The sequence below is a fragment of the Gopherus flavomarginatus genome, chromosome 4 (genome assembly GCF_025201925.1).
Source record: "Gopherus flavomarginatus isolate rGopFla2 chromosome 4, rGopFla2.mat.asm, whole genome shotgun sequence".
Taxonomy (NCBI): Eukaryota; Metazoa; Chordata; order Testudines; family Testudinidae; genus Gopherus; species Gopherus flavomarginatus.
Genome location: NC_066620.1, coordinates 214,663,944 through 214,677,958, shown reverse-complemented (window position 1 = coordinate 214,677,958; position 14,015 = coordinate 214,663,944). Strand labels below are relative to the sequence as shown.

At 49.3% G+C, this 14,015-nt stretch overlaps 1 protein-coding gene across 1 annotated transcript in view; it reads left to right on the top strand.

Annotated features, from left to right (window-relative positions):
- The window catches only part of SELENOI (selenoprotein I), a 63,545-nt gene extending 51,604 nt beyond the window's left edge, over positions 1–11,941 (top strand). Inside the window, exons 8-10 of the mRNA XM_050948891.1 lie at positions 160–340; positions 1,967–2,149; positions 5,314–11,941. Of these exons, the coding sequence (XP_050804848.1) occupies positions 160–340; positions 1,967–2,149; positions 5,314–5,430 (481 nt within the window). The 3' untranslated portion in view covers positions 5,431–11,941. The remainder of the gene's footprint in view (positions 1–159; positions 341–1,966; positions 2,150–5,313) is intronic.
- The last annotated feature ends 2,074 nt before the right edge of the window (positions 11,942–14,015 follow it).

Genomic DNA, 14,015 nt, shown 5'->3' with positions numbered 1-14,015 from the left:
TGGGCTCTGCCCAGCCTGTGCATGTCGTACTCTACTTCAGGACAGGTGCCCAAGGCACCTGGATTGGAGAGTTCCCAAAGGAAGGCTTGTGCCTGCCTCTGTTAGAAGCTGTGGCCTCCCAGAGGTTGACTTAAGATTTGTATTCCTCTTGCCTTTCAGGGCCTATAAAAGCAACACTCTGAAGCACAGGTCAGTGTATGAAATCATGCTGCCGTTCTTCTCACCAGCACTGCTGTTCATTCTGTGCATGATCTGGATCTTCATGTCACCATCAGACATCCTGGAGGTCCATCCCAGGCTCTTCTATTTCATGGTTGGAACAGCCTTCGCCAACATTTCAGTAAGAGCGCTATTTCACCTCTAAAATGCGCGGGAACGGGTTGGCAGATTTGAATTAACACAGTGGTGAGGGCTAGCAGTTTGTCAGGCTATGTTGTATGAACGATCCAGTGTGCTAATGAGATGGAAAGGCAAGTCACAAACCCAGAATGAAAATGCCAAGAATTGTGGGTTGTAGCCGTTGTAACTAAACCACTTCGCTGCACTGTCATGACTGAAGTGGGCAGGAGAGAAGCGCTGACCCTTTTAGAGCTGAAAAACATGTCCTGTAAACCAGATCTGACACTTTCCCCAAACCAGAGAAATCCCAGCATGTGCTTTTTCCACCCCTCCCTGATACTGGCTGACAATTCACGTAATAAGAATTCCTGCTCTCTCAGCTTTAACACGGTCACTTGCAAGGTTCTTGGTGAACTTGGTTCAGCTGTGTTGTCACATCTGCCTGCAGACATGAAGCCCCCGCCCTCATCCCCTAAAATCATGAATACTGTTAAGCTATGGAATCCAGGTCTTGCATGACAAAAGGCCAGTCCTGGTGGTGATGATTAGGAAGCTGTGAAGCTTTAATCATAGATCGGTCACTATCCTCGGACTGTGCCCAGAAGCAGGGCTTCCTGTCTTTCCCACTCAGCAGAGTTTTCTACTCACTTTGCAGATAAGATTGGTCAGATTTGACCCGAATTGGCCAATCGATGCAAATCGATCCTTGTGATTGTCTGCTCTTGATGTGGACTTCTCTGGTTATATGCACAAGAGGAATTCATGTCAAAATGGAAACCTTCTCAATATTTGGGAACCTTTAGATCAGACGATTGTCCATGTTTTAATAATTATCGCTCTAGAGATGTACATGGCCCTGTAATGGTGCGAGACTCACCCCTGCGGTGCCTCCTGTCTGCCATCCTGGGAATAAGCTCTTCGACCCAGGAGCGCCCTCTGCAGGCTGGTGCCTCGTGGCGGCTGGCCCCCATGTCCCTCCCAGACCCAGTGCCCCTTGTCCTTGGGCACTGCCCCTGGCAGTACACGCGCTCTCAGGGTCTCCCCACCCAGGGGAACCCCCACTCACTATCCCCACCTCGCCTCAGTCTTGGGCTACTGCCAGTCACTATCTAGCCCCTGCTCACTGGAGCAGACTGCAGTGTGAAAGCCACTCATCACAGGCTGCTTCTGCCTACCCTGGGCTGCACCCTTGCACCTTTCGGGCCTTTGACATGGCCGCAGCCTGAGGCTTTTCCAGGCAGGAGCTCCCCTGCTCCTTTGCCCTATTCCCCAGCCCTGCTCCCCTCAGGTACCCTGCTCAGCTTCCCAGCAGCCAGGCCCTTCTCCCTCTAGAGACAGAGAGAGACTGACTCTGCTCCTGGCCAACTGCCCTCTTATAAGGGCCAGCTGAGCTCTGATTGGGGCGTGGTCACAGCTGACCCTGTTTCCCCGATCATCCTGGGAACTGCTTGCTCCCAGTCACAGCTGTCTCCTGGGCTATTTTAAGCCCTTTAAGGCTGGAGCGGGTGACCACCCCGCTACAACCCTCACTGCCGTATTCTGAGTGAGTGATTCATGGGTTGGAGGCTCACGTTGGAAGGAAACCAAAGCATATCTAACAGACCGTTTTCTCCCTCCTGCCCCACAGTGCCAGCTGATCGTGTGTCAGATGAGTAGTACCCGGTGCCAGCCTCTCAACTGGATGCTGCTGCCATTAGCCCTGGTCATCTTTGTGGTGATCTCTGGAGTCGCACCACATTGGGAAAATCTTCTCCTATACCTACTGACTGCTTTCATCACCCTGGCGCACATCCACTACGGAGTAGGAGTGGTAAGTGACATCTGCCTTTGGGCTTGGGGTTTCACTGCAGCGGCTCTGCTTGTAGGATTACCCTGTCCCATTGCTGTTCATTTAACACCTGGAATACGAGGTGGAATACCACTGGTCCAAAAGTATTTGCCAGGCAGATGGAGGCAATTATATAAAACATGAAAGGAAGCTAAATAGGTGGCATCCGAAAGCTCTTATTTTGTATACCAGGAACTGACAGCCTGGCTGCAGCAGAAATTCTTCTAGTTCTTGAAATTAAAGACTGGGTCTAATCCAAACCCTGGATCCACATCGTGTTTTAGATCACAGTTTGCAGCTTAAAAGATAGGACCCGAACACAGGTGAACCATGGATTTAATGTGCCCAAGTTCTGATGTAGTTACGGTTCTATCAGTCAGAAAAATGACAAGATCAGAATGGGATCCAGAGACCAGGTTGGGCCTATTTCTAATTTTAATTAAATTATTCGGGGACTTAGCTAGGTACCATTCACTTCCTAATATTTCACCTTACTTAGAACTTCTTTTCTAAAGGCCGCAGCTGCTGCTGGGTAGCACATGACTGTACACGTGAATCAGTTTGACACTCTCTCCAGAAGGGGGCACTGCTTGGGAGGACAGCCTTAATGTGTTAACCCGAACACAGTGTTTCTGCCCTGTGCACAGATTTATAAACTTTCCCATATGCATTAACTGATTTTTTTTGTACTGCGCCTTTGAAATATTGCTTTCAGATACCCCAGGCATAGTGTAACTAGAACTCTGTCTGAAGTGCAGTGGTCATGTCTGACTAAATAAAGAGTGAACAAAACTACTCAAGAACCTGAATTACTGACGAACCTGCCATATTTCAAGCTTCTGAGAGGAGCCCCTCTGCTGGGGAGAAGCTGGGGAGGGAGAGCACAGTGGAATAGTCTCCCCTGTATACAGATGCCTTCAGGGATCAAGAAAGCACTGTCGCTAACTGTGGGAGACTGTTGCTGTGTGAAGGAATTGGCAGGACGCAGAACATCTAGGCGGTGGGAGTGCTGCTCAGTGGGAAGAACCCAGTTGGGTTGTCCTAGGTCAGTTGAACAGGGAAATGACCGCTCAGCAGCCAGAGTGGGACCATAAGCACTTGTTACTTCAGGCCAGCTCAAACATATATACGCTAGCTCCTTGCAAGATACGGGTGTGACGCAGGACTCAGTGGGTACGTTCTCGGGCCTGTTACACAGGAAGGTCTCCTCTCGCCTTATACTCTCTGAAAACCCCCCACCCATTTGGAACCCCTTTGTAAGACCCACGATGGGGTGAGAGTGAATCTGCAGTTTCTCCTCCTGAGTTGCGGGTGAGCAGGCCTTGGGTGATGTGGTTGCTTAGCTGCCACGCTGTATGTGTTGGTCTTTTCCTGCCAGCCATGTGAATTGCTTTAAAAACAAATCTGAAGTTTCAGCCAGCCTAATGACTTGACGTAGCTCTCTGCATAATCTCATCAAACAGCAAATTTCCTGAATGCAGCCTTTAAGTCTGACATGGCTTTCCACTGTCTGTCAGGAGGAAATGAGCCCTTTCTATCTTGTGAAGGTCACTGTAAGAGGAGGCTTCTCAAGGATAATTAAAAGCGGGTCTCCAAATCTGAGACATTCTGTCTCTTGGCACAGTTACATACCGATGTCCTGTTGTAGTGTCGTCTCGTGGAGTGACTAGGCAGGACAGTCCAGTGCTGGCACTGTTAGCTCAGAGCTATAAGAGGGTGCTACGTAGATGCTGTCTGACGATCACGCTCTGGAAGCGAGCCAGCCTCTGCTGCTTGTTTTGCAGTTCATGTATGACTAGTATTCAACTGAGTGACTTATGTATGCCCTTGTTACTTGTTTAGCTAAAGCATGCGCATTGGCTTAACAGCTCACAACAGGCCAGGCGCATTCGAGAACAAGTGCACGTTCAGAGAGGAAAGGCAGTAAACTTAAAAACTGATCAAAGGAAATGCATTTGGTTTACAATGTGCAATTAGCCTGTAGAACTCACTGCCACAAGATACCATTTGGGACCAAGGGTTTAAGATTCCATATAAAAATGTAATGAGACTATCCAGGTACTTTGGGTAGGGTACAAATCTCTTTGTAAGGTGTAGAAACCTTAATGCTTCAGGGCTAAAACCAGCCACTAACTGGTGAGGAAGGATAGGGCATACATTTCCTTTGGAGAAGCCTGCCCAGAACTGATCCTTGAGGGGGGTTTCTTGCGCTTGCCTCTGGTCACAATACTGCACTAGATGGACCGTCGGGAATTGCTGTAAGTATTTCTATTCATCAGAACCTCTTAGTCTCATGCTGGACCCCACAATGCAAGCTCCAGTGGCATGGTTTGAAGGAGAGTCTGTCGTCCCCCGATCCGGTAGAGTGTAGAATTGGTGCAGCCGCCCCACCCCAGGCTGGAGTAGTGGCTTGTGGGCCCAGTGTCTCAGAGGCTTTGACTTGGTGGGAGCCTGCTGGCATTATCACAGCCCATCCTGGGAGAGAGGTACTCCAGTTTGTGGAGTGTCGTGTGTGGCTGGGCTGGCCCTGCACAGCAGGAGCCTCGTGTTTCTGAGAGACAGGTCTCTTGCGCCCATGTGGGGTGATTCAGCCTTTTTAGCCGCACACGTGGCTTGCTCGGTCCGTCATGTGGTGTGTAAGGGGATGTCTACGCTGCAGTAAAACACCGGCGGCTGGCCCATGTCAGCTGAGCCAGGCTCATGGGGCTTGGCCTGTGGGGCTATAAAATTACAGTGCAGATGTTCAGCGTCTCGGAGACCCTCCCCTCTTCATGGGGTCCAAGAGCCCAGGCTACAACATGAGCCCAGATGTCTACACCACAGTTTTACAGCCCAACCCCGGCAAGCCAGAGTCAGCTGACTGGCCAGCCTAGGGTGTTTTATTGCAGTGTAGATGTACCCTTAAGGGCTTCTGTAAAGGAGTGACTAATAGCCCTGGCTGGGGTTGAGCATAGTATGGGCAGGGGCTGTGCATCCTTCCCATACATACAGCACTCTGCCAATTCACTGCAGTCCTGGGCCTGAATCTTGAGGCAAACTGAGCTGCTCCATTCAAGTCCCCTTGATGGTTTGAGGCTGAGGTGGAAGACATGTTGGTTGACGTACTGCTTTCATTTAACTTTTCTTTCTCTCTCGTCCCACCCCAGGTAAGCCAGCTGAGCAAACATTTCAACATCCGGCCTTTCTCGCTACAGAAGCCCCGTACGGATTGACTAGAAGGGGAAGAAGAGAAAATCAGCCTGCAGTCTGCACAAGTACTGTAAATAACTGCTGCAAATAGCCTGCACTTCCACCATCACCACAGACCTACATCGATCTTCTAGCCAGACACTGAGGCAGCGGGGGCTCAGCACCAGGACTGCCATTGAGAAAACACATACCGCCCTATGGTGAGACCAGGCAAGGGGAGTAGCCTTTCCAATTATTCCTGTATATTAGATTAGCCGGACATCCTCAAGTCCTAACTCTGTTTGGGTACAGCTGGCTTGGGAACGTGGATGGCATCACTCAGAACGCAGGGTCACCAAAATAACCTGGCAGCTGAGTTAGTAGCAATGGCCTCAAGAAATATGTAACAGAGACGTTTGAGCTGCAGGGGCAGTGAGGAACGTCCTCGTCATACATGAAGGCACGAGTCACACACGCGGCTGTCTAGTGTTAGGTCATCTGACAGGGTCTTTGTCCCTTGATGCTAGTCTAGGGAGCAGTTCCCCAGCATGTGCGCGCACACGTCCATTCATGCAGAATGTTTGTTTAGAAGCTTCAAATGATATTCCACTAGGACGACTTGGGAATTGAGGGGTTTGACTAAGGCAGCTTTGCCATCTCCTTCTCTCTTCTCCCCCCCCCCCCCCCCCCCCCCCCCCGTTTTTCCAGCTGTGGGTAACTGGGACCATGTCTTGACAGTATACTTCTTGTTAACCATACACTGGCCACGTGTGTTCTTTAATCACGAGCCCATGAAGGGAACTTGAGCTCTTAGCAGGAATAGTTATTTTGGGGTGGAGGGTGGCTTATTACCGCCTGCAAGAGCCAAATTCTCCCTTCTGATAAATCAGTGCAACCTCATTTAATATCAGAGGGTTGGCTTCCAGGGGGAAAGGGAGTTGTTACTTGCTACATGGAGCTTGTCTCATTTCAGACTTGCTGTATGCACTACAATTTGTGTGCACGTTCCCGGGAAGGGTGGGACAATCTGTATATATGCAGTATCACAGCTCCAGATATCTGCACTGTGGCAAATCCCACAGCTTGGAAAAACACTTGAATAGTTCTTACAGCCACTGACATGCACATACACTTGTGGATATTTTATTTGGGGAAAAGGAGAGGTGATTTTTTTTTTTAAATTACCATTTAATTTAGGTCACACCTGTCCTGATGGCTAGGCCACACATCTCATCCAGCGATAGCTTTCTGTTTACCATATGTTAAGCCGTTAGTGTTCAGTGGTTTTATTTTTTGTAATTCATTTAATTGAGTGGTGGTGAAGACTGAGTGCTGATTTTCTTTTCTGTCCATTGTATTTAATGAATATTTGTGATTGAATGAAGAGTGCAGCCTAAACCCAGGCTCTGGACAGGCTGCACTCGGAAGTGGGCAAGCACAAGGAATGTTCATATATAATGTATTGTGGGAACAAATTCATTCAGACCTGGGGAGTAGCTTGGTCACGGTGTATTCCTTCCCTGGGTGAAAAATCTCCTGCTCTAGGAAAACTGAACTGTCATTGTTATTTAATGCTTTTCTTTTCTAAATTTAAATCATTGTCATGAAAGTTATACAAAACAGAACGTCCAGAAGCTAGTTCTCAGCATTTATTGTAAATAGGTTGGTTTTAATTTGAACTTGAATTCTCACTGGGGTGTCCTGTACAAGATCATAGCTGATGGATAGAGGTACACCCTGCAAGACACAATGGGGAGAATTTAATTTCAAGTGGGAAAATACCATTACTGCTTCCATCTCTAGGTGTTTCCCATCTTGTCTTTTTTGACTGTGGGGCTGATTGGACTAAACACGTTGTAGTTGTTTTGTTAATGTGTCATGACTGTACATCAGGAACTGGAGGACGGGGTTAATCTGGGAGAGGAAAAAACCTTTTATCCCCTCCCCCCCCATGAAATAAGAAGCTTACTCTCTCATATATATATATATTACTGACATTGTACAGAAAAAGCTTAAGTGTACAGAGGAATTGGGCTGTGCTTCAATTTTTGACACTCACAACTGTTGAATTAAATATGTAATTATGGGCAAATTAACTTAAGTGAAAGTTGCACAAGAAACATTAAGAAATTGAAACCAGATGTTGAAAATGGGACACACAGTTTAACTCTGTGGAACGTTCTCCTACTGCACAGTCTGCCTTTGCAGCCGTGACATGTTGCTGAGGTTGGGTTTTTCCGTTTGCATGCTGATGGATCATGGAATACTTGGGCCAGTTCCCCTGGACTAGTCACGTTAAGAAATGTCTGGGTCCCAAGCATGAAGCTAAATGTGTTATGCATTTCCTTTTATGGCATGTCCTATTTCTCTGCCCCATCCCCGCTCCTCCGGCAGCACTGCTGTGTTCAGATTGGGGTGGTGTTTACATTGTGATATTCTATCTGCTCGGTTCCCTAGTCACTGTTCCTCTGGCTGTGGAGTACATTGAACTATTCCTTTGGGCAGTGCATGGAAACATACCCTGAAAAACCCACACTCAGTTGTGTGGAAGCTGGCAGCTAGAGCAGGGCTTGCAATCTAAACGCCTTCGTGCATTTTACTGACATGTCCTTAAGGCAGGATGTCTCAAAACCATTTCCGTGCACAGGCTTATCTTTGGGGAGTCATGGAATTTGGTGCCTTCACTTACTGCATGTTGTGGCTAGCAAAACATCTACAATCAAATTTATGCTAGAAACAAGTTGTAATGCTGCTGAAGCTCAGGCAGATGGGGGCAGGATGAGCTCTCTACCCTGTCCGATTCTGCTCCCTGGGCACGGTCTGCCCCCCAACACAATAAACAGTTTTCATTCACGCAGTTTTTATCTGAATTTAGTGACTGACATGCTTGATGTCATGGATTCTGGGGAATGAAATGTTTGATCAGAAAGAGACAATTACAGCCACCTCACCAAAAGTGTGCGCGAGGGGGAGCTAATCTTTTGGGTTGGTTTATTTTTACAGAAAACTGGTGTGTTCTCCTAATTTGATCTTTAAAAATAACTTGTTCTCTAGTGAAGGGTTGGATTTGGCCATTGTTCTGGCCTCTGAAATACTGGGTAAGGAGGAGACATGAAGGTGGAAATTCTGTTTCCTCACGCTGGCCTCTTCCTTTATAGAGGTGTGCGTTCCTTTCCGGTGCCGTGCTGTTCGGAAGGGATGATGCTCTAACTCGGGAGCATATTTTCCCATGCTTAGAATTCCCCTTCTGCATATTTGAGAGGCACTCTGAGCCCTTGTGTTTCTCGTTACTTGTTTTGTGTCCTTAATTCTTGAGACCTCTGCCTTGCCCTGAGCGAGCTGCACAGCTGCTTTTACGATCCTTAAAAATGCTCCCCAACTGATGCCTCAGTGCTGTAAATTGTACCTCAGCCTGGAATATTGGCAGGTGGAGCTGAGTACTGGGGAAGGACACCTCTAGGCTGTCAACGTGCCCAAGGCAGGTAGTGTATGTAAGTGGGTGGCTTCAAAATGGACTGTTCTGTGTCTTGTCTTGGTTAGTCATTAAATCTCCACAAGCCAGTTGCTGTAACATCATCCTGCTCCCGTTCCTGTGCTAGAGACTAGCTGGAGCACTGTGAAAATAAGCCAGTGGCTTGATGAAGACACTTTGACCCCTTGTGTTCCTGCGATTAGGGGTCTTTGGTTGAAGTGAGTGTTGGGAGCCTTGGGAGCAGACACAAATGCCAGTGCGTGGCTTCTTCCGCTCGGAAAAACGGTTTGTTATGCACGCAGCTTCATTGCCATGCTGAGGCTTCCTGAGCATGTGTAACGCAGACTTGCACTTTGCCCCGAGACCTGCAGCCCCCTTCCCTCCCATGCAACATCTTCTGCCGACCCCCGTGTTCATCCCCGTGACTGTAAAATCTGGCTCATGGGACATGCATTTAGCTGGGGCACATGCATGCGGGTTTAAGAGCTCTCTGAAGTCACTGGTATGTTAATGAAAGTAGCCATTGTGGTCCAAGTTAGCATCCCTCACAAGCGTTTCTGTTGCGGTTGGTCCATTGGGTACAAACAGTAAGAAAGGCAGAAACTGCAGTGCTGAGATTGTACCTGGCCTGCTGTGCCCTGTGTGGTGAATTTATCATGCTCGCATCCTGATCTAGAGTACCGATGGGGAATCAGCCAATACCGAAGCTCATGGCTTTTTTTAAATGGATGACTAATGTCTTCATGCAGCTTGGGGGTTTCTTGGTCACTACAGCAAAAATATTCAGATCTTGGGTTTCTGAAGTTAGGCTCCTGCAGTCCATACTTAAGTTCCTAACTAGAACTGGCCTCTAAAAATCTGGTGTCCTCTACCTGGGCTCCTAAACCTTAGCAGAATGTTTTGGCCTGTTGTGACTTCCCGAAGTGACAGATCTGATTTGTTGGATCTTTATAAATAAATGTTGCTTTTTTGGAAGCTGTGACCCAGCTGAATTTTCCTACCCGCTGAGGGCTGGGCTGCGCTACTGCGTAAGTTGATGTAACTTACAGCGCTCAGGGGTGTGAAAAAGACACCCCCATGAGCAACACAAGTGACATCGACTTAAGCGCTGACCACACTGGCACTAGGTTGGCAGGAGACGCTATCCCGTCAGCATAGCGGGGCTTCACCAGATGCGCTACAGTGGCTCAGCTGCATCCATGTAGCTGTGCTGATGTAGCCTCATAGTGTAGACTTGTCCTTCAAAGATGCACTCAGCGCTGCCGCTTGCTATGCAAGTAACTTGAACAGCTGGGAAGCTCTTGTGGTTATAGCTAATGGTGTGTTAACAGTGGCATAAAAACCCAACAACTTGGATTTAGGTGATTTGGTTCATTTGTAAAGGAGACCGGCTCCTCTTTCCTTGTGCTGCAGCACTGGGATGATGGTAAATCATCTGCCTGCTGAAAGCCACGGGAGAATCTCTCTGTCACAGGTGGTGTGCCACTCACTGGGGGCATCTTGGGCTATGGGTTGAGATCAGCTGGGCTGTCTTCAACCTTATTGGTGCTTTGCTGAAATGCAGATGGACGGCAAACTGGGCAAGGGTCGTAGTAGCCAAGGGAAGCCTTCGCTAGTACCTTGTTTGCCTTATGTCCCCAGTCTACCTCGCAGCATTGTATTGGAGGTGGCGGCAGGCTAGGGTTGCGGAGACGACGTTTTGTGTCTTCTGACTTGGAATGTGGCTGCAACAGACGTTTGTGTAACCTCTTTGCTGCTGAATGAGGTCTTGATTAAATTGGAAAAATCCTACACTGCAGCTGGACTTGTCAGTGTCACCTGTTTTGTATCTTACGGCAACAGCAAAAAACCTAACAGAACAGGGAGGTGTCACGTAGCAGCACGTTCTTAGCAGACCTGCGTCCCAGAGGAAAGCTGTACCTTGGTTAGCCACCATCACGGCGTCTTATGGAACATGCTCCAGGAATAAAGATCTATTAATAGGTAGTGCTAGTTGTTACTAACCAGTTAATTGTTCAGGTGCATTTGGGTTGGAGCGATGGTCTCATTCCCAGATATAAATCTGCCTCATTCGCTCCATTCTACCAGGACCTATTTCTTATTACTTGACAGCTGGTCAGACTGGTCCAGGGTGACATGCTTTTTGGGCAGCAAGACGTTCTTTCTGACACAGCATCCCCTGCCAGGGCAGCCCTTAACTGAGTGCAGAGCCGACTAAACCGAACGGTGTGCTTTGGGGGCAGGCCAGCGGGAGGCCTGAGCTGAAAATGCTCGGGAAGGTGACTCTGTAACAATGACGTTGTGGGCTGTGTGTTTGTATCTCCCAGGCTTCCAGATCAAACGGGTCTTCTAACGGCCCGCCCTGCTCATTCAGCCTGCACTCTGAGAGTCGAGCTGGGCTCGTGTATCATCCCCAGCAATGGAGACTGTGCAGGCCACACCCTACCCTCAGTTACACCCATACAACGGATGGCAAAGCAGAGCAGAATCCTCCTCGTTCGGGCTCTGCAGCGCCAATGGTGTTGGAGCAGAAAAGGCTCATGCTAGTAGTTGTGGGTGGGATTTTCCAAAGTCACTTAAGTGCAGGTCTGTTGAGTAAGAAGGGGGCATCTTAATGGACTCTTAGCATACAACTGCCTGCTCCTGCTCCCTTCACTCTTTGCGCTAAGTGGGGGAGTAACCCCCATGACAACACTTCCCCTTCCACCTACAGAAACAAAAGCTTCCGTGGCAAGTAACTGTAACGTGGACCCATCGTGTTCCCTGATCCTGGCCCTGTGGGACTGTGGCCTGGTATCACGGCTCTGAGAGCCTCTGCTTGTCATTTCACTGCCGTGAGTCGGTCTGCAAGCACATCCTGTCACATCCTGCCCATAGCCTGGCCAGGACCAGTCACCGCTAAGCAAACTGATTGTACAGAGCTTTATTTAAACAGGAAAATACAGTGTAACTAGATATTGTCTTGTCAATGCAGAGTTCTACCAAACCATGTCTCTCTGTTGGGAGCTTAGAGTTCTGCAGTGGATTTGAATGCCAATCTGTTAAAGGCTATTGCTGATAAATATTTATTGTAAAAAAAAAAAAAAGATTGAAAATGAAACTTCAGTAAAGAATAAAATTTTCCAAACCTTTTAGCTGTTTTCTCATTGTCTGTTTTTGCTAAAGGTTTCAGTAGAACTCGTCGTCCAGTTGCCTTTAAGAGGGGCAGTCTCATCCTTTTAGCTCTAGAATTCACTTGAGGGTTGTTCGGTCTGGGTGGGTCAGATCACACCTCCTCAATGGGATACACTTTGTTGGAGCCGGCACAACATCGAACAGCTGGCGGACGTTCCCAGGTGTACATCTCAGTGCCTGCACTCAGTGACCAAAGGAACCAGCTGTCAATTAACCTAACATCCCCCCCATGGTGCCAAGACACCCCCCACCCCAAAACAATTCCACAGAGCTCTGCCAAGATGGAAGAAAGTGTTGCAGTCTCCCAACTAATGATGTTGACTTTCGGCATATGCAGTCGAATGGGTCCATTCAGAAGGTGGGCGCTTTATGCATGTCTCCAGCAAGTGCACTGAAACATCACACTTCGGAGAGCCTCAAAGGTGATAAAAGAGTGCAAAGCACTTTATGAACCCTCGTTCCAGTGCAGTCCAGCTGCTATAAAATCCTGCAGTTCCAAAGTCAATTGCACTCAAATTCCTCCAACCTCCCAGAATTTAGCTGAAGAACTGGAGTCCTGTCCAGCTAGCTCATGTTAGATGACAATTAAAAGTTCTTGAAACACCCATGTATGGTAAAGAGATTTATCCCTCTATGGTGGGGGAAGACTGAACTGCAGAGGTTAAGGGACTTGCCCAAGTCGTCACAGCAAGTCTGTGGCAAGGATGAGAGCAGAATCCAAGAGTCCTGACTTGCACTAGCAACCTAGTTATGCTGCTGCTTTGACATTCCCCGTGTGTGAGGCAAATTCACTCTATTCTCATCACACACATGACACCCGAGGAGAATGAATCTGCCAGCTGGATTTTCCTTCACCCTCCTTGCAAAGCAGGGGTCACCTCCTCCCCTCTGGGAACAAGAGCTGTGCTGGGGAACAGACCTGACTGCCCTGGTTTGCTGAGTTTCAAACAGGTCCCCCAAACAGCAGCAGCAGTAATTGGGCTTGCCTTCACTACTGCTGCCCTCTGCTGCTTTTTCTACCCCGCTCCCAGCTTGGGATCCTTTCCTCTTCCACCCTCCTGGCCCAGGCCCTGGCACTCCCCTCTGCACTGGCTTCCCATTTGACTAGCCCAGTTTGGGGTTCTGCCCTGATACTCAGAGCGCTGTGAGCCACAGCTCCCCCACAACCGTGCCCTCTGCTGAGAGCGGGGCTGCCATGGAGTTACTAACCCCACAGAGAGCCCCCTGAATGGGAGCTGGGCCTGGCCTGGGGGGAAGGAGAACCATGTCCCTTGGGAGAGGCACTGCTACCCTGCTCCCAGTCTCCCTCTTGGCCAGATTTTCCCAGCCACTGGCATTGAAGCCTGATATTTTATGCTGAGGTTCGTGGTTGTATGTTAACTAGGTAATTTGTGTAACACATGGGTGCAGCAGCAAGCAGGCATCCCCGAAAGGTGGAGCCTGGCTCACTGGCTGCCAGTATCAGCCAAGAGCCCTGGTCACTTCTGCTCCCCCTGAGGGCAGGGGCAGAGCGTGGCTCTGAGTCAAGGAGCAGAGGGGCAGCTGCGGTGTTTTGGTGCAGAGGGTGAATAGGCTGGGACCCTGCCCCATAACCAGCCACCCGCTTTGTGGAAGGAGCAGCTGGTGCAAACCAGGGAACAGAGCTGAGCAGTGGGGCCTAGTGCACAGAGCAATGGGCGATGGAGGACCTAGGTTCTGTTCCTAGGGTTGCCAACTGTCTAACCGCCCATCCCCAAACACCCTTGCCCCACCCCTGCCCCTTCTTTGAGGCCCCATCCCCGGCTTCCTCAGTCGCTCCCTTTTCCCCTCTCTCCCTTTCACTGGGCTGGGGCAGGAGGCTGGGCAGGGGAGGGGGCTGTGGTTTGGGGTAGGGGGGGTACGGGGGGGGTTGGGCTCTGGCAGGGAGTTTGGGTGCTGGAGGGGGCTCAGGGCTGGCTTAGAGGGTGCGGGAGGGGTAAAGGGTGTGGGCTCTGGGTGGGTGGTGCTTACATCAGGCAGCTCCTGGAAGAGACCAGCCGAAAGGCTCAGGGGTGG